This window comes from Oncorhynchus tshawytscha, linkage group LG16 (genome assembly GCF_018296145.1).
Source record: "Oncorhynchus tshawytscha isolate Ot180627B linkage group LG16, Otsh_v2.0, whole genome shotgun sequence".
NCBI lineage: Eukaryota > Metazoa > Chordata > Actinopteri > Salmoniformes > Salmonidae > Oncorhynchus > Oncorhynchus tshawytscha.
Window position 1 is genome coordinate 3,976,384 of NC_056444.1, and position 23,728 is coordinate 4,000,111.

The window sequence follows — 23,728 nt, forward strand, 5'->3', positions numbered from 1 at the left end:
GCCGCTAGCTTTTCTGAACGCTGTGTCCCCTGCTCGGCTAGCGTAGCAGTGACTACCGAACAGCACCCTGACTCACCCAGTGTAGCAGTGACTACCGAACAGCACCCTGACTCACCCAGTGTAGCAGTGACTACCGAACAGCACCCTGACTCACCCAGTGTAGCAGTGACTACCGAACAGCACCCTGACTCACCCAGTGTAGCAGTGACTACCGAACAGCACCCTGACTCACCCAGTGTAGCAGTGACTACCGAACAGCACCCTGACTCACCCAGTGTAGCAGTGACTACCGAACAGCACCCTGACTCACCCAGTGTAGCAGTGACTACCGAACAGCACCCTGACTCACCCAGTGTAGCAGTGACTACCGAACAGCACCCTGACTCACCCAGTGTAGCAGTGACTACCGAACAGCACCCTGACTCACCCAGTGTAGCAGTGACTACCGAACAGCACCCTGACTCACCCAGTGTAGTAGTGACTACCGAACAGCACCCTGACTCACCCAGTGTAGTAGTGACTACCGAACAGCACCCTGACTCACCTATTGCTGCTCTTTTGACCCTATGATCATTCGGCTACACAGCTGATGCCCCCTGGACTGTTTCAATAAACATAATTTTGTCTACCTGTCGGCCCCAGCCTCGTACTCAGGTCCTGTCATTTACCCGTTGTTGTCTTAGCTCTCCTGATCAACACCTATAATTGATTTATGCCTCTCTCTGTCAGTATGCATTCTCTACTGCTGTCTTGGCTAGTTCTTAATGTTTTATTTCACTGTAGAGCCCTCAGTCCCGTTCAAAATGCCTTAGATAGATAGCTCTTTCGTCCCACCCCACACACATGCGGAGACCTCATCTGGCTTAACTGGTGCCTCCAGAGACAAGATCTCTCATCATCACTCAACGCCTAGGTTTACCTCCACTGTACTCACATCCTACCATACCCTTGTCTGTACATTATGAATCTATTCTACCACGCCCAGAAATCTGCTCCTTTTATTCTCTGTCCCCAACGCACTAGACGACCAGCTCTTATAGCTTTTAGCCGTACCCTTATCCTGCTCCTCCTCTGACGTAGAGGTTAACCCAGGCCCTGGAGCCCCCAGTTCCACTCCTATTCCCCAGGTGCTCTCATTTTGTTGACTTTGGTAACCGTAAAAGCCTTGGTTTCATGCATGTTGACATCAGAAGCCTCCTCCCTAAGTTTGTTTTATTCACTGCTTTAGCACACTCCGCTAACCCTGATATCCTAGCCATGTCTGAATCTTGGCTTAGGAAGGCCACCAAATATTCTGACATTTCCAACTACAACATTGTCCACCACGATAGAACTGCCATAGCGGGTGGAGTTGCAATCTACTGCAGAGATATCCTGCAGAGTTCTGTCATACTATCCAGGTCTGTACCAAAACATTTCAAGCTTCTATTTTTAAAAATCCACCTTTCCAGAAATAAGTCTCTCACTGTTGCCGCTTGTTACAGACTCCGCTCAGTCCCCAGCTGTGTCCTGGACACCATATGTGAATTGATTGCCCCCCATCTATCTTCAGAGTTAGTTCTGCTAGGTGACCTAAATTGGGATATGCTTAACATCCCGGCCGTCCTACAATCTTAGCTAGATGCCCTCAATCTCACACAAATGATCAAGGAACCTACCAGGTACAACCCTTAATCCGTAAACATGGGCACCCTCATATCATCCTGACCAACCTGCCCTCCAAATAAACCTCTGCTGTCTTCAATCAGGATCTCAGCGATCACTGCCTCATTGCCTGCATCCGTAATGGGTCCACGGTCAAACGACCACCCCTCATCACTGTCAAACGCTCCCTAAAACACTTCAGCGAGCAGGCCTTTCTAATCGATCTGGCCCTGGTATCCTGGAAGGATTTCTACCTCATTCCATCAGTAGAGGATGCCTGGTTATTCTTTTAAAAGTGATTTCCTCACGATCTTAAATAAGCATGCATGCTCCTTTAAAAAAAAAAAAATTGAACTAGGAAAGAAAAAAACCCCCCACAAATTTAAAACCAGGAACACCACAAAATGTCGTCATATGCATGAACTGGGAAGCAACAGGCTTTTATTTAGCAATACTCTCCAAGCTAGAGGATCTTACGACACATCCAGCTGGCTTGATTTGTATCTAGTCTCTGCACACTGGGGATTTGTTTAATCTCGTCTGTTTACACTTCTTTCTTTGTTTTTGTTCTCCACATTGTACCTCCAAATATTCTAATCTGGCTACCGTTTAAACATCTTTGTTCTTCTCTTACAGAAAAGGCTACAAAAGGAACTAATGGCTTTGCAAAATGATCCACCCCCTGGAATGACACTCAATGAGAAAAGTGTCCAGAACACCATCACACAGTGAGTGTACATCAGCATGTTGACTCTTATGTGTCCTAGTGTGGATATGCATGTCTTGCTTTGTTGCACAGATCTATAACATTTCCCACTGGCTCATTTCATTGTGAAAGAAGATAAACACCAAGAACCTGCTCTGTACTCGGGGGCGTCAGTGTGGATCTATCCATCATGTATAAAAGAAAAACACAGTACACAAATCCCAGGTACAGGTGATTAGGTAGCTTTTTAAAATGTATTTAACAAGGGAGGACAGTTAAGCACAAATTCTTATTTACAATGACGGCCTACTAAAAGGCAAAAGGCCTCCTGCGGGGACGGGGGCTGGGATTAAAAATAAAATATAGGTCAAACAGACATCACGACAAGAGAGACAACTACATAAACACGACATAGAGACCTAAGACAACAACATGGCAGCAGCACAACATGGTAGTAGCACAAAACATGGAACAAACATTATTGGGCACAGACAACCACACACATTTTTTTGTTTAACTAGGTAAGTCAGTTAAGAACAAATTCTTATTTACAAACCCGGACGACGCTGGGCTAATTGTGAGCCCCTGTGGGACTCCCAATCACGGCCGGATGTGATACAGCCTGGATTCGAACAAGGGACTGTAGTGACGCTTCTTGCACTGAGATGCAGTGCCTTAGACATCTGCACCTCTTGGGAACAATACATCACGTGAAGCAGCCACAACTGTCATTAAGAGTGTCCATGATTGAGTCTTTGAATGAAGAGATGGAGATGAAACTGTCCAGTTTGAGTGTTTGTTGCAGCTCGTTCCAGTCGCTAGCTGCAGTGAACTGAAAAGAGGAGCGACCCAGGGATGTGTGTGCTTTGGGGACCTTTAACAGAATGTGACTGGCAGAACGGGTGTTGTATGTGGAGGATGAGGGCTGCAGTAGATATCTCAGATAGGGGGAGTGAGGCCTAAGAGGGTTTTATAAATAAGCATCAACCAGTGGGTCTTGCGACGGGTATACAGAGATGAGCAGTTTACAGAGGAGTATAGAGTGCAGTGATGTGTCCTATAAGGAGCATTGCTGGCAAATCTGATGGCCGAACGGTAAAGAACATCTAGCCGCTTGAGACCACCCTTACCTGCTGATCTATAAATTATGTCTCCGTAATCTGCATGGATAGGATGGTCATCTGAATCAGGGTTAGTTTGGCAGCTGAGGAGAAATAGGAGCGATTACGATAGAGGAAACCAAGTCTAGATTTGACTTTAGCGTGCAGCTATGATATGTGCTGAGAGAAGGACAGTGTACCATCTAGCCAAACTCCCAAGGACTTGTATGAGGTGACTACCTCAAGCTCTAAACCCTCAGAGGTAGTAATCACACCTTTGGGGAGAGGGGCATTCATCTTACCAAACCACACTCAGAACAAGGTTAAGGGCAGAGAAAGCTTGTTGGACACTAAGAAAGCTTTGTTGTCGAGTGTTTAACACAACATCTGAGGAGGGGCCAGCTGGGTATAAGACTGCATCATCTGCATATGAATGGATGAGAGAGATTCCTACTGGTTGAGCTATTTTTTAAAATGTAAAATGAGTAGAGAGTGGGGCCTAGGATCGAGCCTTGGGGTACTCCCTTGGTGACAGGCAGTGGCTGAGACAGCAGATGTTCTGACTTTGTACACTGCACTCCTTGAGAGAGGTAGTTAGCAAACCAGGCCAATGACCCCTCAGAGACACCAATACTCCTTAGCCGGCCCACAAGAATGGAATGGTCTACCGTATCAAAAGCTTTGGCAAGTCATTAAAAATAGCAGCACAACATTGCTTAGAATCAAGGGTAATGGTGACATCATTGAGGACCTTTAAGGTTGCAGTGACACATCCATAACCTGAGCAGAAACCAGATTGCATACCAGAGAGAATACCACAGACATCAAGAAAGCCAGTCAGTTGATTATTGCCAAGTTTTCCCAACACTTTTGATAAACAGGGCAAAATAGAAATTGGCCTATAACAGTTAGGATCAGCTTGATCTCCCTCTTTAAATTAAATATGAACCGTGGCTGCCTTCCAAGCAATGGGAACCTCCCCAGAGAGGAGAGACAGGTTAAAAAGGTCAGAGATAGGCTTGGTGATGATATTGGCAGTAACCTTAACCTCTTGAGACGCAGATGTCCCACCTAGAGCTCTGGAAATGCAAATGCGCTACGCTACACGCTAATAGTATTAGTTAAAACGCAAACGTTCATTAAAATACACATGCTTGGTATTGAAATAAAGCTACAGTCATTGTGAATCTAGCCACCGAGTCAGATTTTTAAAATGCTTTTCGGCGAAAGCATGAGAAGCTATTATCTGATAGCATGCAACACCCCAAAAGAACCGTAGGGGATGTAAACAAAAGAATTAGCATAGTCGGCGCTACACAAACCGCACAATAAAATATAAAACATTAATTACCTTTGACCATCTTCTTTCTTGGCACACCTTGATGTCCCATAATCAATACTGGGTCTTTTTTTGGATTAAATCGGTCCATATATAGCCTAGATATCGATCTATGAAGACTGTGTGATAAGCGGAAAAAAATAGCGTTTCATAACGTAACGTCATTTTTAAAAGTTAAAAATTCGACGATAAACTTTCACAAAACACTTGAAATACCTTTCTAATGCAACTTTAGGTATAACTACACGTTAATAAGCTATAAAAATCATCAGGAGGCGATGTAAATTCGATAGTTGGTCGTGTGGAAAAATGTCCGGAAAAACACAGAGACAATGCCTCAGGTTGGTGGTCGGAGGGAATCGGTTCCCTTTGGTCGGATCTACCAAGAATCAAATCAGAATCAAATGAGGAGACTCTATACATCCTGTGGAAGCTGTAGGTACTGCAAGCTCGGCCTCATTTAATACGGTTCACCTTTAACAATTCCTGGGAGTGGCGCATGGATATTTTTTTCCATCTCCAGTGATCAGATTTTCCTGCGCTTTTCGATGAAACAGATGTTCTGTTATAGTCACAGCCGTGATTTAAACAGTTTTGGAAACGTCTGAGTGTTTTCTATCCACACATACTAATCATATGCATATACTATATTCCTGGCCTGAGTAGCAGGATGCCAAAATGTTGCGCGATTTTTAACAGAATTTCCGAAAAAGTAGGGGGGAGGCTTAACAGGTTTTAAAGAAGAAAGGGTCTAAACCATCTGACCCAGATGTTTTGTTAAGTTTAAGGAGCTCCTTTAGCACCTCGGACTCAGTGACCGCCTGCAGGGAGAAACTTTGTAGCGGGGCAGGAGAAAAGAGGGAGGAGCATCGGGGATAGTTGCATTAGAAGGGGTGGGAGATGAGGAAATGTTGGACAGCAAGGAGGCATGGCTGAGTCAAAGAGGAATCCTGACTTAATGGAGTGATGATTAAAGAGCTCAGCCATGTGCTCCTTGTCAGTAACAACCACATCATCATCATTAAGGGACATGGGCTCCTTGTCAGTAACAACCACATCATCAACATTAAGGGACATGGGCTCCTTGTCAGTAACAACCACATCATCATCATTAAGGGACATGGGCTCCTTGTCAGTAACAACCGCATCATCATCATTAAGGGACATGGGCTCCTTGTCAGTAACAACCACATCATCATCATTAAGGGACATGGGCTCCTTGTCAGTAACAACCACATCATCATCATTAAGGGTCATGGGCTCCTTGTCAGTAACAACCGCATCATCATCATTAAGGGACATGGGCTCCTTGTCAGTAACAACCGCATCAACATGAAGGGACATGGGCTCCTTGTCAATAACAACCACATCATCAACATTAAGGGACATGGGCTCCTTGTCAGTAACAACCACATCATCATCATTAAGGGACATGGGCAGCTGTGAGGAGGGTTTATTCTCCAGGTCTTTAACCGTTTTCCAGATCTTCTTGGGGTTAGACCCACAGAGAGACAACTACTCCTTAAACTAACTAACTTTAGCCTTCCAGATAGCCTGAGTGCACTTATTTCTCATGTGCCTGAACGAGAGCCAGTCATCCTGAGTATGCGTGTGCCGAGTCTTTCGCCAAATGTGATTCTTGAGGTGGAGTAACTCTGCCAGATCACGGTCGAACCACGGGCTGAACCTGTTTTTAATTCTCATTTTCTTTATGCCTGTGTGTTTAACAATACCACTGAAAATATCAAAAAATAAGGTCCATGCGTCTTCGACAGAGGGGATCAAGCTGATTTCTATACCAATTTACAGAGGCCAGTTCATGAAGGAAGGCTTGCTCATTAAAGTGTTTTTTAATAGTGACAAAGTCTAATGTTCTCTTCAGAGACACCCAGAGATAAGAGACTGCCTCTCTAGCCACGGCCACGTTGCTGTGGATCAAACAAGGTCATCCCAGACCCCCTGACTGGTAGCTATTGTCGCATTCACGTGCAAGTCGGAACTAGGAAACTCGGGAAATGTCAGACTTGCTTACTGGTTGTAGTGATACACGTACCGCGTTCAACCAGTTAGCTGGTTGGACATTTCCTATTTCCGACTAGCACATGAACAGGACATAAAGCCCATCAGTCGAGCATCCCTTAATGCACAGGGTCACTGTTCATCCTCATAAAATATAGTAGTGTGACAGGTTAGTGTGACAGGTTAGTGTGACAGGTTAGTGTGACAGGTTAGTGTGACAGGGTAGTGTGACAGGGTAGTGTGACAGGGTAGTGTGACAGGTTAGTGTGACAGGTTAGTGTGACAGGTTAGTGTGACAGGGTAGTGTGACAGGGTAGTGTGACAGGGTAGTGTGACAGGGTAGTGTGATAGTGTGAGGGTAGTGTAGTGTGTTAGGGTAGTGTAGTGTGACAGTGTAGGGTAGTGTGACAGTGTAGGGTAGTGTGACAGTGTAGGGTAGTGTGACAGTGTAGGGTAGGGAGGTGTGACAGTGTGAGGGTGGTGTGTCAGGGTAGGGGGCTGTAACAGTGTGTCAGGGTAGGGTAGTGTGTCAGGTTAGTGTAACAGTGTGTCAGGGTAGTGTAACAGTGTGTCAGGGTAGTGTAACAGTGTGTCAGGGTAGTGTAACAGTGTGTCAGGGTAGTGTAACAGTGTGTCAGGGTAGTGTAAGGGTAGTGTAACAGTGTAGTAAGGGTAGACCTTTGGACTGTGCAAAATAATGTCAGACGCGTGGTGACGGTGCAGTGCAGACGCGTGGTGACGGTGCAGTGCAGACGCGTGGTGACGGTGTAATGGAGACGCGTGGTGACGGTGTAATGGAGACGCGTGGTGACGGTGTAATGCAGACGCGTGGTGACGGTGTAATGCAGACGCGTGGTGACGGTGTAATGGAGACGCGTGGTGACGGTGTAATGCAGACGCGTGGTGACGGTGTAATGCAGACGCGTGGTGACGGTGTAATGCAGACGCGTGGTGACGGTGTAATGCAGACGCGTGGTGACGGTGTAATGCAGACGCGTGGTGACGGTGTAATGGAGACGCGTGGTGACGGTGTAATGCAGACGCGTGGTGACGGTGTAATGGAGACGCGTGGTGACGGTGTAATGGAGACGCGTGGTGACGGTGTAATGGAGACGCGTGGTGACGGTGTAATGGAGACGCGTGGTGACGGTGTAATGCAGACGCGTGGTGACGGTGTAATGGAGACGCGTGGTGACGGTGTAATGCAGACGCGTGGTGACGGTGTAATGCAGACGCGTGGTGACGGTGTAATGGAGACGCGTGGTGACGGTGTAATGCAGACGCGTGGTGACGGTGTAATGCAGACGCGTGGTGACGGTGTAATGCAGACGCGTGGTGACGGTGTAATGCAGACGCGTGGTGACGGTGTAATGCAGACGCGTGGTGACTGTGTAATGGAGACGCGTGGTGACGGTGTAATGGAGACGCGTGGTGACGGTGTAATGCAGACGCGTGGTGACGGTGTAATGCAGACGCGTGGTGACGGTGTAATGCAGACGCGTGGTGACGGTGTAATGGAGACGCGTGGTGACGGTGTAATGCAGACGCGTGGTGACGGTGTAATGCAGACGCGTGGTGACGGTGTAATGCAGACGCGTGGTGACGGTGTAATGCAGACGCGTGGTGACGGTGTAATGCAGACGCGTGGTGACGGTGTAATGCAGACGCGTGGTGACGGTGTAATGCAGACGCGTGGTGACGGTGTAATGCAGACGCGTGGTGACGGTGTAATGCAGACGCGTGGTGACGGTGTTTTCGTCGGGCAGTCTCGTGATTTAGCCATGAACAGTTGTGGGTTCGATTCCCATGGGGGACTTGTAAGAAAATGTCTCTGGATCAGAGAGTCTGATAAATGACTCACTACTGTAGTGACTCTGGATCAGAGAGTCTGTTAAATGACTCACTACTGTTGTGTCTCTGGATCAGAGAGTCTGCTAAATGACTCACTACTGTAGGGTCTGGATCAGAAAGTCTGTTAAATGACTCACTATTGTAGTGTCTGGATCAGAGAGTCTGTTAAATGACTCACTATTGTAGTGTCTGGATCAGAGAGTCTGTTAAATGACTCACTACTGTAGTGTCTCTGGATCAGAGAGTCTGTTAAATGACTCACTACTGGAGTGTCTCTGGATCAGAGAGTCTGTTAAATGACTCACTACTGTAGTCTCTGGATCAGAGAGTCTGTTAAATGACTCACTACTGTAGTCTCTGGATCAGAGAGTCTGTTAAATGACTCACTACTGTAGTGTCTCTGGATCAGAGAGTCTGTTAAATGACTCACTACTGTAGTCTCTGGATCAGAGAGTCTGTTAAATGACTCACTACTGTAGTCTCTGGATCAGAGAGTCTGTTAAATGACTCACTACTGTAGTCTCTGGATCAGAGAGTCTGTTAAATGACTCACTACTGTAGTGTCGCTGGATCAGAGAGTCTGTTAAATGACTCACTACTGTAGTCTCTGGATCAGAGAGTCTGTTAAATGACTCACATGTAGAAGTGGATAGACTGAATGCTGCTGAGCAGAACAAGCTCAGTAGTAGTTTCAGCTGTTCTGCATTGCATAAGGAAACAGTCTTCTTTCCTACCTACCTGAATGTGTCCAATATGAAACTCTTTCTGTTCATTGCGAAACATATTGCAACAATGAATACACTCCAGATCTCTGTCTGTCAAGAATGGTATGAGTCACTGGAATGAGAACCTTCCAGAACCTGTTGAGCTGGATCTTATCCTTGTTTTAGGGCGGTACGGCCCGGGGTGTGGCTTTGCTATGAGATCTTCAGCTTGGCAATACTCCGTGTGCCTGGCCGAAGCCTGTCTCTGTTATGTAATGGTAACTATGACGATTTGATTTTGATTTATTCACAGACTTGACTGAAAGACACTATAGCAGCATATTTTTTTGTTTGGTTCCACATGATGTCCTTTTTTTAAAATATTTTTTTAGGATTGTGTAACAGCCAGCCCTTCTTGTCTGATACGTAAGATTATAACATTTTGAGTGTGTTTCTCAATGAAACAGCCCCAAAACAAATCAATTCATTCCATGTGATAGAGTGGAATATCAGGCCCGTGTCATACTCGTGGTCTCAGCGTGCGTGTTAGGGTTGAGTATCTGTGGTTGATGGAAGAGCTGTCATACCGTAACAATTTTGCTCGATAACAACCAAAACATCGATCAAATATTGGAAGGAACTGCTTAAGTTGTCATTTTCTGCTCATTCATTTTATTACTCTGCCTTTTCTTTTGTCAAGCCCCCCCCCCCCTCTCCGTTCTTGACTTTTTCTAAATAAATCTATAACATATTGTTATAAACCTTAATATCACAGAGAACTGGACTTAATACCAGTTTTATGATTTATGATTTTCCCTACTCCTTACTGCGGGGCCTGCTCTGATCAGCCTCCCGACTGCGGGGCCTGCTCTGATCAGCCTCCCGACTGCGGGGCCTGCTCTGATCAGCCTCCCGACTGCGGGGCCTGCTCTGATCAGCCTCCCGACTGCGGGGCCTGCTCTGATCAGCCTCCCGACTGCGGGGCCTGCTCTGATCAGCCTCCCGACTGCGGGGCCTGCTCTGATCAGCCTCCCGACTGCGGGGCCTGCTCTGATCAGCCTCCCGACTGCGGGGCCTGCTCTGATCAGCCTCCCGACTGCGGGGCCTGCTCTGATCAGCCTCCCGACTGCGGGGCCTGCTCTGATCAGCCTCCCGACTGCGGGGCCTGCTCTGATCAGCCTCCCGACTGCGGGGCCTGCTCTGATCAGCCTCCCGACTGCGGGGCCTGCTCTGATCAGCCTCCCGACTGCGGGGCCTGCTCTGATCAGCCTCCCGACTGCGGGGCCTGCTCTGATCAGCCTCCCGACTGCGGGGCCTGCTCTCATCAGCCTCCCGACTGCGGGGCCTGCTCTGATCAGCCTCCCGACTGCGGGGCCTGCTCTGATCAGCCTCCCGACTGCGGGGCCTGCTCTGATCAGCCTCCCGACTGCGGGGCCTGCTCTGATCAGCCTCCCGACTGCGGGGCCTGCTCTGATCAGCCTCCCGACTGCGGGGCCTGCTCTGATCAGCCTCCCGACTGCGGGGCCTGCTCTGATCAGCCTCCCGACTGCGGGGCCTGCTCTGATCAGCCTCCCGACTGCGGGGCCTGCTCTGATCAGCCTCCCGACAGTGGAATATGCGGAGCCCAGTTGATAATCACCCCGATAATTGCCTCAAAACGGAACCTAAACTACATCTAAACTAATTTCACACATTTAACAACAGATTAAGTAATGTATTCTATATATATACAAAACTATGTGGACACCCCTTCAGCTTGTTGCGTGTAAACATTGTCTGTCCTTGACTGCAACTCACTACCGAGTTCCAAACTGCCTCTGGAAGCAACGTCAGCACAATCATTATTTTTCGGGAGCTTCATGAACTGGGTTTCCATGACCGAGCAGCCTCACACAAGCCTAAAATCACCAATGCCAAGCGTCGGCTGGAGTTGTGTAAAGCTTGGCACCATTGGACTCTTGGAAACGCGTTTTAGATTATTGTCCTGCTGAAAGGTGAATTAATCTCTGTGTGGAAAGCAGATAACCAGGTTTTACTCTAGGATTGATTTTTTTTATCCTGAAAAACTCCCCAGTCCTTAGCGATTACAAGCATACCCATAACATGATGCAGACGCCACTATTCTTGAAAATTATGTAAAGTGGTACTCAGTAATGTAATATTTAACTAGGCAAGTCAGTTAAGCCCTAAGAGGTTAAGAACAAATTCTTATTTACAATGACGGCCTACCGGGGAACAGTGGGTTAAATGCCTTGTTCAGGGGCAGAACGACAGATTTTTACCTTGTCAGCTCGGGGATTCGATCTAACAACCTTTCGGTTACTGGCCCAACGCTCTAACCACTAGTCTACCTGCCCCCCCTACACTCTAACCACTAGGCTACCCTGCCGCCTCTACACTCTAACCACTAGGCTACCTTCCACCTCTACACTCTAACCACTAGGCTACCTTCCACCTCTACACTCTAACCACTAGGCTACCCTACCACCTCTACACTCTAACTACTAGGCTACCTGCCTCCTCTACACTCTAACCACTAGGCTACCTACCTCCTCTACACTCTAACCACTAGGCTACCTGCCACCTCTACACTCTAACCACTAGGCTACCTACCTCCTCTACACTCTAACCACTAGGCTACCTGCCGCCTCTACACTCTAACCACTAGGCTACCCTGCCTCCTCTACACTCTAACCACTAGGCTTACCTGCCACCTCTACACTCTAACCACTAGGCTACCTACCTCCTCTACACTCTAACCACTAGGCTACCTGCCACCTCTACACTCTAACCACTAGGCTACCTGCCTCCTCTACACTCTAACCACTAGGCTACCTACCACCTCTACACTCTAACCACTAGGCTACCTGCCACCTCTACACTCTAACCACTAGGCTACCTACCTCCTCTACACTCTAACCACTAGGCTACCCTGCCCCCTCTACACTCTAACCACTAGACTACCTGCCTCCTCTACACTCTAACCACTAGGCTACCTGCCACCTCTACACTCTAACCACTAGGCTACCTGCCTCCTCTACACTCTAACCACTAGACTACCCTACCTCCTCTACACTCTAACCACTAGGCTACTACCTACCTCCTCTACACTCTAACCACTAGGCTACTACCTACCTCCTCTACACTCTAACCACTAGGCTTCCTGCCTCCTCTACACTCTAACCACTAGGCTACCTACCTCCTCTACACTCTCACCACTATCGGCTACCTGCCACCCCTAATGAGGTAGTCATAAAAATATATATGTTATTAAACACTTATTGCACACAGTCCATGCAACTTTTTATGTGACTTGTTCAGCACATGTTTACTCCTGAACGTATTTAGGCTTGAAATAACAGAGGTTGAGTACTTATTGACTCAAGACATTTCAGCTTTTCATTTTTAATTAATTATTACACATTTTTATTTAAAAAAACAGATGTTCAGTTCATTTTTTTCATCCCAGATCTATGATAAACCAAGTCGTCTTTTAAGTTATGCCTGTTGAAAATGTATTGATTCAGAGTTCACACTGAAAATAGTGTTTTACACACATCCAGACTGACACTGACATACAACAGGAGTTGGGGGAGGGGGAGCAGCTAGAGAATGTCCACTGTTTGCTGCCTAGTGCCTGCCCTGGTCCCACAAATCATCTGGTTTGACTGGGGAGGACCGCTAAGGACTGGGGGAGTTCAAAACCCGTGTTTCTGTCTAAGTGTGTCTCTCTCTCCTGATGGAGAGTCAACAAACAGTGAGGAGGGGACAGACATGACCTGATCCTCAGAGGTCATCTGAATGATCTGCTGTATTGGACAGACATGACCTGATCATCAGAGGTCATCTGAATGATCTGTTGTACCCGACTGGTCAGGTGTCTTTACTCCTACTGGGTCTTCTATAACGACGCATCTTGACAGGGATTTATCATTGGCTCTTTCTGTCAGAATGAGCACTAAGTAAATGGATTATCCTCAAGCATGTTGACCAGACCAGGGACCGATCCCATCCTCTCCATCTCTGATTGACCTACGACTCAGACCATACATGAACACACACACACTTGTTTGTTTATATTGGAGAATCAAATATACAGTAATATATAATAATTTAATATGGTATCTGTTGTGTCTTGTCTTCCAGATGGATTGTAGATATGGAAGGAGCCACGGGCACACTCTATGAAGGAGAGAAATTTCAGCTGCTTTTCAAATTCAGTAGTCGGTATCCTTTCGATTCACCTCAGGTAAGTAGCTTGCCTAGCGCCTCTAAATTGAGTACTGTAGCTAGTAGCTCGCTAGCTAGCCTAGCACCTCCTCGTTGATGAATACTGTTGCTACTAGCTAGCCTAGCGCTGCCTCATTGAGTCCTGGTGCTACGAGCTAGCCTAGCGGCTCCTCATTGATGAGTACTGGTGCTACGAGCTAGCCTAGCGCCTCCTCATTGATGAGTACTGGTGCTACGAGCTAGCCTAGCACCACCTCATTGAGTACTGGTGCTACGGACTAGCCTAGCGCCACCTCATTGAGTACTGGTGCTACGGACTTGCCTAGCGCCGCCTCATTGAGTACTATAGCTACTAGCTAGCCTAGCGGCTCCTCATTGATGAATAGTACTGTATAGCTTAGTAACTATTGAATCAGCAAGCCAGGACACTGTCAAGATCCATCCATGCTCTGTGAGTACGCTGAGTGGGCATGTTGCTTAGTAACGGGCCATTCATCAAACTGAATGAAGAGGGTGGATATCATTCTGTAAGGTAGAGATGGTTCCAGTCTACTGCGTTATTTTAAACACACAGCATATCTTCTTCAACATTTTTTTTGAAGACAATAATTGCTTCTAATAATAATAACAAAACAATAAAATGGCTGTTTTAGCTGGGTGTTGGGTAAATGGCTGTTTTAGCTGGGTGTTGGGTAAATGGCTGTTTTAGCTGGGCGTTGGGTCAATGGCGGTTTTAGCTGGGCGTTGGGTCAATGGCGGTTTTAGCTGGGCGTTGGGTCAATGGCGGTTTTAGCTGGGCGTTGGGTCAATGGCGGTTTTAGCTGGGCGTTGGGTCAATGGCGGTTTTAGTTGGGCGTTGGGTCAATGGCGGTTTTAGCTGGGCGTTGGGTCAATGGCGGTTTTAGCTGGGCGTTGGGTCAATGGCGGTTTTAGCTGGGCGTTGGGTCAATGGCGGTTTTAGCTGGGCGTTGGGTCAATGGCGGTTTTAGCTGGGCGTTGGGTCAGTGGCGGTTTTAGCTGGGCGTTGGGTCAGTGGCGGTTTTAGCTGGGCGTTGGGTAAATGGCTGTTTTAGCTGGGCGTTGGGTCAATGGCGGTTTTAGCTGGGCGTTGGGTCAATGGCGGTTTTAGCTGGGCGTTGGGTCAATGGCGGTTTTAGCTGGGCGTTGGGTCAATGGCGGTTTTAGCTGGGCGTTGGGTCAATGGCGGTTTTAGCTGGGCGTTGGGTCAATGGCGGTTTTAGCTGGGCGTTGGGTCAATGGCGGTTTTAGCTGGGCGTTGGGTCAATGGCGGTTTTAGCTGGGCGTTGGGTCAATGGCGGTTTTAGCTGGGCGTTGGGTCAATGGCGGTTTTAGCTGGGCGTTGGGTCAATGGCGGTTTTAGCTGGGCGTTGGGTCAATGGCGGTTTTAGCTGGGCGTTGGGTCAATGGCGGTTTTAGCTGGGCGTTGGGTCAATGGCGGTTTTAGCTGGGCGTTGGGTCAATGGCGGTTTTAGCTGGGCGTTGGGTCAATGGCGGTTTTAGCTGGGCGTTGGGTCAATGGCGGTTTTAGCTGGGCGTTGGGTCAATGGCGGTTTTAGCTGGGCGTTGGGTCAATGGCGGTTTTAGCTGGGCGTTGGGTCAATGGCGGTTTTAGCTGGGCGTTGGGTCAATGGCGGTTTTAGCTGGGCGTTGGGTAAATGTGGAGCAGTGGTAATTTTTAGTAGAGTGGTTGGAAAGGACCTGGAGCTTTGTGTTATCCAACTGCTTCTAACTAGACGTTAAGAAAACAATAAGAAATCTAAGATGTGTCGAATAAACTATGTCCAGGGCTCAGGGCTCCAGCTTTGCATTTTGGTTGGCTAACTTGCTCGCTAAGTGGCTAGATGTCAAGATCAAGCTTGACGGTGACAGCAGAGATATTCCAGTCTGAGTAACCAGTCTCTTAAACTAACATTCTCCTTGTCATTGGCAAAGAGACTGGTCTTTCTGCCATCTTCAAATATGAACATTCTATCATTTAAATGAGCTCGAGGAGAACAGAAGACTTGGATCCTGATTCGATAACCCTCACAGCTATCCTCCAATCACAATGATTATCCAAATATTGGAACTATTACTTTTTCTTCTCCACAAAACACGTTGGTGACCGGTTGCTAAGCAACCATTTTTGGTTTGTCCAGTCCAAACCAAGTCTGTCAAAAGTTGCTAGTTCTCAAACTAAATACATTTTTAAGCCTCAAAATACAACAACTTGCCAAGCCAACAGCTAAATGTTTTTGTTTTTTACTTTGTTATAAATCTAATTCTATTTGAGGCTCCACATGTTGTCATGGAAAATATTCATGTTATTTCCAGCAACCAATGAGCAACTCCACCATAAATTCCATCTGCATATTGAATGTTGAGATTGACGAAAGGCAAGTCTCTTTGACAATGACATGGAGTGGAATGTTAGCTACAGAGACTGGTACCCAGGCGGAAGACTGGTACCCAGGCGGAAGACTGGTACCCAGGCGGAAGACTGGTACCCAGGCGGAAGACTGGTACCCAGGCGGAAGACATTATATCCACTCCTGGATGAAGGTCTCTGTTGCCTAAATTATTTTGCGAAATAGCTCTCCCTTGTCTGCACTTTTGGTAATATGGTTCAGAAACGGTATGATAATCTGTATACCTACCGGCCAACCCTAAAATAAATATATTAACATAAAGGGGTGGAACTACCTTGCTCTGTCCGCCTGACCTCGCCGGCTCTGTCTGGACCGCCTGACCTCGCCGGCTCTGTCTGGACCGCCTGACCTCGCCGGCTCTGTCTGGACCGCCTGACCTCGCCGGCTCTGTCTGGACCGCCTGACCTCGCCGGCTGTGTCTGGACCGCCTGACCTCGCCGGCTGTGTCTGGACCGCCTGACCTCGCCGGCTGTGTCTGGACCGCCTGACCTCGCCGGCTGTGTCTGGACCGCCTGACCTCGCCGGCTGTGTCTGGACCGCCTGACCTCGCCGGCTGTGTCTGGACCGCCTGACCTCGCCGGCTGTGTCTGGACCGCCTGACCTCGCCGGCTGTGTCTGGACCGCCTGACCTCGCCGGCTGTGTCTGGACCGCCTGACCTCGCCGGCTGTGTCTGGACCGCCTGACCTCGCCGGCTGTGTCTGGACCGCCTGACCTCGCCGGCTGTGTCTGGACCGCCTGACCTCGCCGGCTGTGTCTGGACCGCCTGACCTCGCCGGCTGTGTCTGGACCGCCTGACCTCGCCGGCTGTGTCTGGACCGCCTGACCTCGCCGGCTGTGTCTGGACCGCCTGACCTCGCCGGCTGTGTCTGGACCGCCTGACCTCGCCGGCTGTGTCTGGACCGCCTGACCTCGCCGGCTGTGTCTGGACTAGAGGTCGACCGATTATGATTTTTCAACGCCGATACTGATTATTGGAGGACAAAAACAACCGATGCCGATTTAATTATTTTTTTTTGTTTGTAATAATGACAGTTACAACAATACTGAATGAACACTTATTTTAACCTAATATAATAACATCAATAAAATGAATTTAACCTCAAATAAATAATGAAACATGTTCAATTTGGTTTAAATAATGCAAAAACAAAGTGTTGGAGAAGTAAAAGTGCAATATGTGCCATGTAAGAAAGCTAACGTTTCAGTTCCTTGCTCAGAACATGAGAACATATGAAAGCTGGTGGTTCCTTTTAGCATGAGTCTTCAATTTTCCCAGGTAAGAAGTTTTAGGTTGTAGTTAATATAGTATTTATAGGACTATTTCTCTCTATACCATTTGTATTTCATATACCTTTGACTATTGGATGTTCTTATAGGCGCTTTAGTATTGCCAGTGTAACAGTGTAGCTTCCGTCCCTCTCCTCGCCCCTACCTGGGCTCGAACCAGGAACACGTCGACAACAGCCACCATCGAAGCATCATTACCCATCGCTCCACAAAAGCCGCGGCCCTTGCAGAGCAAGGGGAATAACTACTCCAAGTCTTAGAACGAGTGACGTTTGAAACCTCTATTAGAGCACACCCAGCTAACTAGCTAGCCATTTCACATTGGTTACACCAGCCATTATGCTTACGAGCCTGCTGCTGCCTACCACTGCTCAGTCAGACTGCTCTATCAAATCATAGACTTAATTATAACATAATAACACACAGAAATACGAGCCTTTGGTCATTAATATGGTCGAAAACAAAACGTTTATTTCAGTGAAATACGGAACCGTTCTGTATTTTATCTAACGGGTGGCATCCATAAGTCTAAATATTCCTGTTACATTGCACAACCTTCAATGTTATGTCCTAATTACGTAAAATTCTGGCAAATTAGTTCGCAATGAGCCAAGCTGCCCAAACCTTTGCATATACCCCGACTCTGCGTGCAATGAACGCAAGAGAAATGACACAATTTCACCTATTGCCTGCTAACCTGGTTGGCTGTGTGTGTGTGTGGTTGGCTGTGTGTGTGTGTGTGGTTGGCTGTGTGTGTGTGTGTGGTTGGCTGTGTGTGTGTGTGTGGTTGGCTGTGTGTGTGTGTGTGTGTGTGTGTGTGGTTGGCTGTGTGTGTGTGTGGTTGGCTGTGTGTGTGTGTGTGTGTGTGGTTGGCTGTGTGTGTGTGTGTGTGTGTGGTTGGCTGTGTGTGTGTGTGTGTGTGTGTGTGTGTGGTTGGCTGTGTGTGTGTGTTGGCTGTGTGTGTGTGTGTGTGTGTGTGTGTGTGTGGTTGGCTGTGTGTGTGTGTGTGCGGTTGGCTGGCTGTGTGTGTGTGTGCGGTTGGCTGGCTGTGTGTGTGTGCGGTTGGCTGGCTGTGTGTGTGTGCGCGGTTGGCTGGCTGTGTGTGTGTGCGCGGTTGGCTGGCTGTGTGTGTGTGCGCGGTTGGCTGGCTGTGTGTGTGTGCGCGGTTGGCTGGCTGTGTGTGTGTGCGCGGTTGGCTGGCTGTGTGTGTGCGCGGTTGGCTGTCTGTGTGTGTGCGCGCGGTTGGCTGTCTGTGTGTGTGCGCGGTTGGCTATCTGTGTGTGTGTGTGTGTGTGGTTGGCTGTGTGTGTGTGTGTGGTTGGCTGTGTGTGTGTGTGTGGTTGGCTGTGTGTGTGTGTGTGTGTGTGGTTGGCTGTGTGTGTGTGTGTGTGTGTGGTTGGCTGTGTGTGTGGTTGGCTGTGTGTGTGTGTGCGGTTGGCTGGCTGGCTGTGTGTGTGTGCGGTTGGCTGGCTGGCTGTGTGTGTGTGCGGTTGGCTGGCTGTGTGTGTGTGCGGTTGGCTGGCTGTGTGTGCGCGGTTGGCTGGCTGTGTGTGTGTGCGCGGTTGGCTGGCTGTGTGTGTGTGCGCGGTTGGCTGGCTGTGTGTGTGTGCGCGGTTGGCTGGCTGTGTGTGTGTGCGCGGTTGGCTGGCTGTGTGTGTGTGCGCGGTTGGCTGGCTGTGTGTGTGTGCGCGGTTGGCTGGCTGTGTGTGTGTGCGGTTGGCTGTGTGTGTGTGTGCGGTTGGCTGTGTGTGTGTGTGTGGTTGGCTGTGTGTGTGTGTGGATGGCTGTGTGTGTGTGTGGATGGCTGTGTGTGTGTGTGGATGGCTGTGTGTGTGTGTGGTTGGCTGTGTGTATGTATGTGGCTTGCAATATTACAATTTTGATTGTCCCGTTGGTAGTTTAATCTTACGCGAAGGTCATCGAATTTATTCACCAGAGAGAGGTCTCTGGTGGCTGTTGAGTTTAGAGAGAGAGCTGTGAGGTCACGTTATCCTCCCTAATTAAGTGTGCAGCTCTCTCTCTCCTACCATTTGACCTCTTACCCTCATCTCTCTTCCCCCTCCTCTTCTTTCCCCATCCCTACAGCCATCCCCTGCCTACTCTCTTCTCCCTGCTCCCCCTATCTTCTTCCTCCTCCCTCCCTCTTGTTCCTGCTCCTCTTCCTCTCTCTTCTCTTCTTCCTGCTCCTTCTCTCCCCCTCTTTTCTATCCTCCCCTCTATGTACTACTCCCCTTTCTCCCCCCTTCCTGGCACCCCTCTCCTAATCTGCCACCTCACATGTAAAACGCAGGAAAACTGTATTTTAATCCAATCGGAGTCCAAATTTAATGGGCAATTTCACCACTTTTCAACCTAATTTTCCATTATCTCAAGAACAATACCAGTGTCTACATATGTCTACATATGTGACAATTGCACATTTCTACATTTTAAATAAAGTTCTACCCGATGACATCATCAAAAGAAAAAAACGTGTTGCGGGGAACAAGAGAATCCCCTCCTTCTGGCTAGAAAGTCGTTTGGAAAATTTATTTTAATCCTACTCTGACATTTTTTAGGACCTGATCTTTTTAAAAACAGATCAAGAAACGCACTGTTTTCACATTTTTAGACACTGGCTGGAGATAATGAATATGAGGTTGAAAAGTGACGGAGATGACCTTAAGACAAATACATTCGGAAAGTATTTAGACCCCTGGACTTTTTCCACATTTTTAAAAACATTTTAGACTTATTCTAAAAATGGAATACGTTGTTATTTTCCCCTCATCGATCTACATACAATAGCCCATAATGACATCACAATAGCCCATAATGACATCACAATAGCCCATAATGACATCACAATAGCACATAATGACAAAGCAAAAATGGGTTTTTAGAAATTTTTGCAAATGTATTAAAATAAAAAAAAAACGGAAATATCACATTTACATAAGTATTCAGACCCTTTGCTCAGTACTTTGTTGAAGCACCTTTGGCAGTGATTACAGCCTCGAGTCTTCTTGGGTATGACGCTACAAGCTTGGCACACCTGTATTTGGGGAGTTTCTCCCATTCTTCTCTGCAGATCCTCTCAAGCTCTGTCAGGTTGGATGGGGAGAGTCACTGCACAGCTATTTTCAGGTCTCTCCAAAGATGTTCGATTTGGTTCATGTCTGGCTGGGCCACTCCTGCGTTGTTTTGGCTGTGTACTTAGGGTTGTTGTCCTGTTGGAAGGTGAACCTCCGCACCAGTCCGAGGTCCTGAGTGCTCTGGAGCAGATTTTCATCAAAGATCTCTCTGTACTTTGCTCCGTTCAATGGAAAAGTTTTGCATTATGGGGTATTGTGTGTTGGTTGATGAGTATTTTTATTTATTTAATCAATTTTTAGAATAAGGCTTTAACGTAACAAAATGTGGAAAATGCACTGTATATAGTAGATGGAACACAAACAAGGAAAATGTATTCTATTTAATTAATTATTGAGAGATGTGTCTGATCACGTTGTTGGTTTTCCATTTCAGGTAATGTTCATGGGAGAGAATATACCTGTACATCCTCACGTTTATAGCAACGGTCACATCTGTCTTTCAATACTAACAGAAGACTGGTCGCCAGCCCTCTCAGTGCAGTCAGTCTGTCTCAGCATTATCAGTATGCTGTCCAGCTGCAAAGAAAAGGTAAGTGGGCGACAACAGACCCTTGGGGAACGCCAAATTCGAATAAAATGCTAAATGCCTGGCATAATGTTACCAGTACAGGGGTTAGTACATTATACACTGAACAAAAAATATAAACGCAACATGTAAAGTGTTGGTCCCGTGTTTCATGAGCTGAAATAAAAAGATCCCAGAAATGTTCCATACGAACAAAAAACATATTTCTTAAAAATGTTGTGCACACATTTGTTTACGTCCCTGTTAGTGAGCATTTCTCCTTTTCCAAGATAATCCATCCACGTGACACTTGTGGCATATCAAGAAGCTGATTTAAACAGCATGATCATTACACAGGTGCACCTTGTGCTGGGGACAATAAAAGGCCACTCTAAAATGTGTAGTTTTGTCACACAACACAATGCCACAGATGTCTCAAGTTTTGAGGGAGCGTGTAATTGGCATGCTGACTGCAGGAATGTCCACCAGAGCTGTTGCCATAGAATTGAATGTTAATTTATCTACCATAAGCCACCTCCAACATCGTTTTAGAGATTTTGGCAGTACGTCCAACCGGCCTCACCACCGCAAACCTGACGTAAACACCATGCCCCATGGTGGCAGTGGGGTTATGGTATGGGCAGGCATAAGCTACGGACAACAAACATAATTGCATTTTATCGATGGCAATTTGAATGCACCGAGATAACGTGAGGAGATCCTGAGGCCCATTGTCGTGCCATTCATCCGCCTTCATCACCTCATGTTTCAGCATGATAATGCACAGCAACATGTCACAAGGATCTGTACACAATTCCTGGAAGCTGAAAAGGTCCCAGTTCTTCCATGGCCTGCATATTCACTAGACATGTCACCCATTGAGCATGTTTGGGATGCTCTGGATCGACGTATATGACAGTGTGTTCCAGTTCCCGCCAATATCCAGCAACTTCTCACAGCCATTGAAGAGGAGTGGGACAACATTCCACAGGCCACAATTAACAAGCCTGATCAACTCTATGTGAAGGAGATGTGTCGCGCTGCATGAGGCAAATGGTCCCACCAGATGCTGACTGGTTTTCTGATCCACTCCCCTACTTTCCTTTTTCGCCAGTGTATGTGACAGACCAACAGATACACCTGCATATCTGTATTCCCAGTCATGTGAAATCCATAGATGAGGGGACCTAATGAATTTATTTCAATTGACTGATTTCCTTATGAAATGTAAACTCAGTCAAAATCTTTAATTTTTGCATGTTGCGTTTTATATTTTTGTTCAGTAGACAGCATTTTAAACACGCCCCATTGACACTATAATACAGAAGACTTGTCACTGTCACGCCATGGAGGATCCCGTGTCTGCTGGTTTTAGATTTCGCCTTTCAATCGGTAGTTTTTGACCTTTAGAACCAGGTGAGGGGATGTCCTAACCACCTAATGACCTTTAGAACCAGGTGAGGGGAGGTCCTAACTACTCAATGACCTGTAGAACCAGGTGAGGGGAGGTCCTAACTACTCAATGACCTTTAGAACCAGGTGAGGGGAGGTCCTAACCACCTAATGACCTTTAGAACCAGGTGAGGGGAGGTCCTAACTACTCAATGACCTTTAGAACCAGGTGAGGGGAGGTCCTAACCACCTAATGACCTTTAGAACCAGGTGAGGGGAGGTCTTAACTACTCAATGACCTTTAGTTCATCAATCATGTACAAGGGATGAGAGAGAACCTGCAGACACATGGCCCTCTGGAATGACTTTGACACGTGAGGTAGAGGGGGAATCAGAATAAAGCTCTTTGCACTATTGGACCTCAATCTAAATGACTGTCTAGAGGTAACTTCACCTCCACTCTGAGCGAGGTTGCCTCTACACTATTGAACCTCAATCTAAATGACTGTCTAGAGGTAACTTCACCTCCACTCTGAGCGAGGTTGCCTCTACACTATTGAACCTCAATCTAAATGACTGTCTAGAGGTAACTTCACCTCCACTCTGAATGAGGTTGCTATTGAACCTCATTCTAAATGACTGTCTTGAGGTAACTTCACCTCCACTCTGAATGAGGTTGCTATTGAACCTCAATCTAAATGACTGTCTAGAGGTAACTTCACCTCCACTCTGAGCGAGGTTGCCTCTACACTATTGAACCTCAATCTAAATGACTGTCTAGAGGTAACTTCACCTCCACTCTGAATGAGGTTGCTATTGAACCTCATTCTAAATGACTGTCTAGAGGTAACTTCACCTCCACTCTGAATGAGGTTGCTATTGAACCTCAATCTAAATGACTGTCTAGAGGTAACTTCACCTCCACTCTGAGTGAGGTTGCTATTGAACCTCAATCTAAATGACTGTCTAGAGGTAACTTCACCTCCACTCTGAGTGAGGTTGTCTCTACACTATTGAACCTCAATCTAAATGACTGTCTAGAGGTAACTTCACCTCCACTCTGAGTGAGGTTGTCTCTACACTATTGAACCTCAATCTAAATGACTGTCTAGAGGTAACTTCACCTCCACTCTGAGTGAGATTGCCTCTACACTATTGGACCTCAATCTAAATGACTGTCTAGAGGTAACTTCACCTCCACTCTGAGCGAGGTTGCCTCTACATGCCATATTTATACCAGCACTTCTCTGATCATGACGGTTGTCTCTCTCTGCAGAGACGGCCCCCTGATAACTCCTTTTACGTAAAAACGTGTAACAAGAATCCGAAGAAGACAAAATGGTGGTATCACGGTGAGTGGTTACGTCCTCTGAGATGTGACGATGTG

The 23,728-nt window shown here is 47.3% G+C and overlaps 1 protein-coding gene across 2 annotated transcripts in view; it reads left to right on the top strand.

Annotated features, from left to right (window-relative positions):
* Positions 1–23,728, top strand: part of ube2wb (ubiquitin conjugating enzyme E2 Wb) — a 31,140-nt gene that overhangs the window by 4,352 nt on the left and 3,060 nt on the right. For both annotated transcript variants that reach the window (XR_006079016.1, XM_024404969.2), the window contains exons 2-5: positions 2,281–2,372; positions 13,510–13,612; positions 20,818–20,973; positions 23,618–23,693. Coding sequence is in view for 1 of the 2 variants with exons in the window: in XM_024404969.2 (XP_024260737.1) it covers positions 2,281–2,372; positions 13,510–13,612; positions 20,818–20,973; positions 23,618–23,693 (427 nt within the window). In the remaining variant the exon portion in view is untranslated. The remainder of the gene's footprint in view (positions 1–2,280; positions 2,373–13,509; positions 13,613–20,817; positions 20,974–23,617; positions 23,694–23,728) is intronic.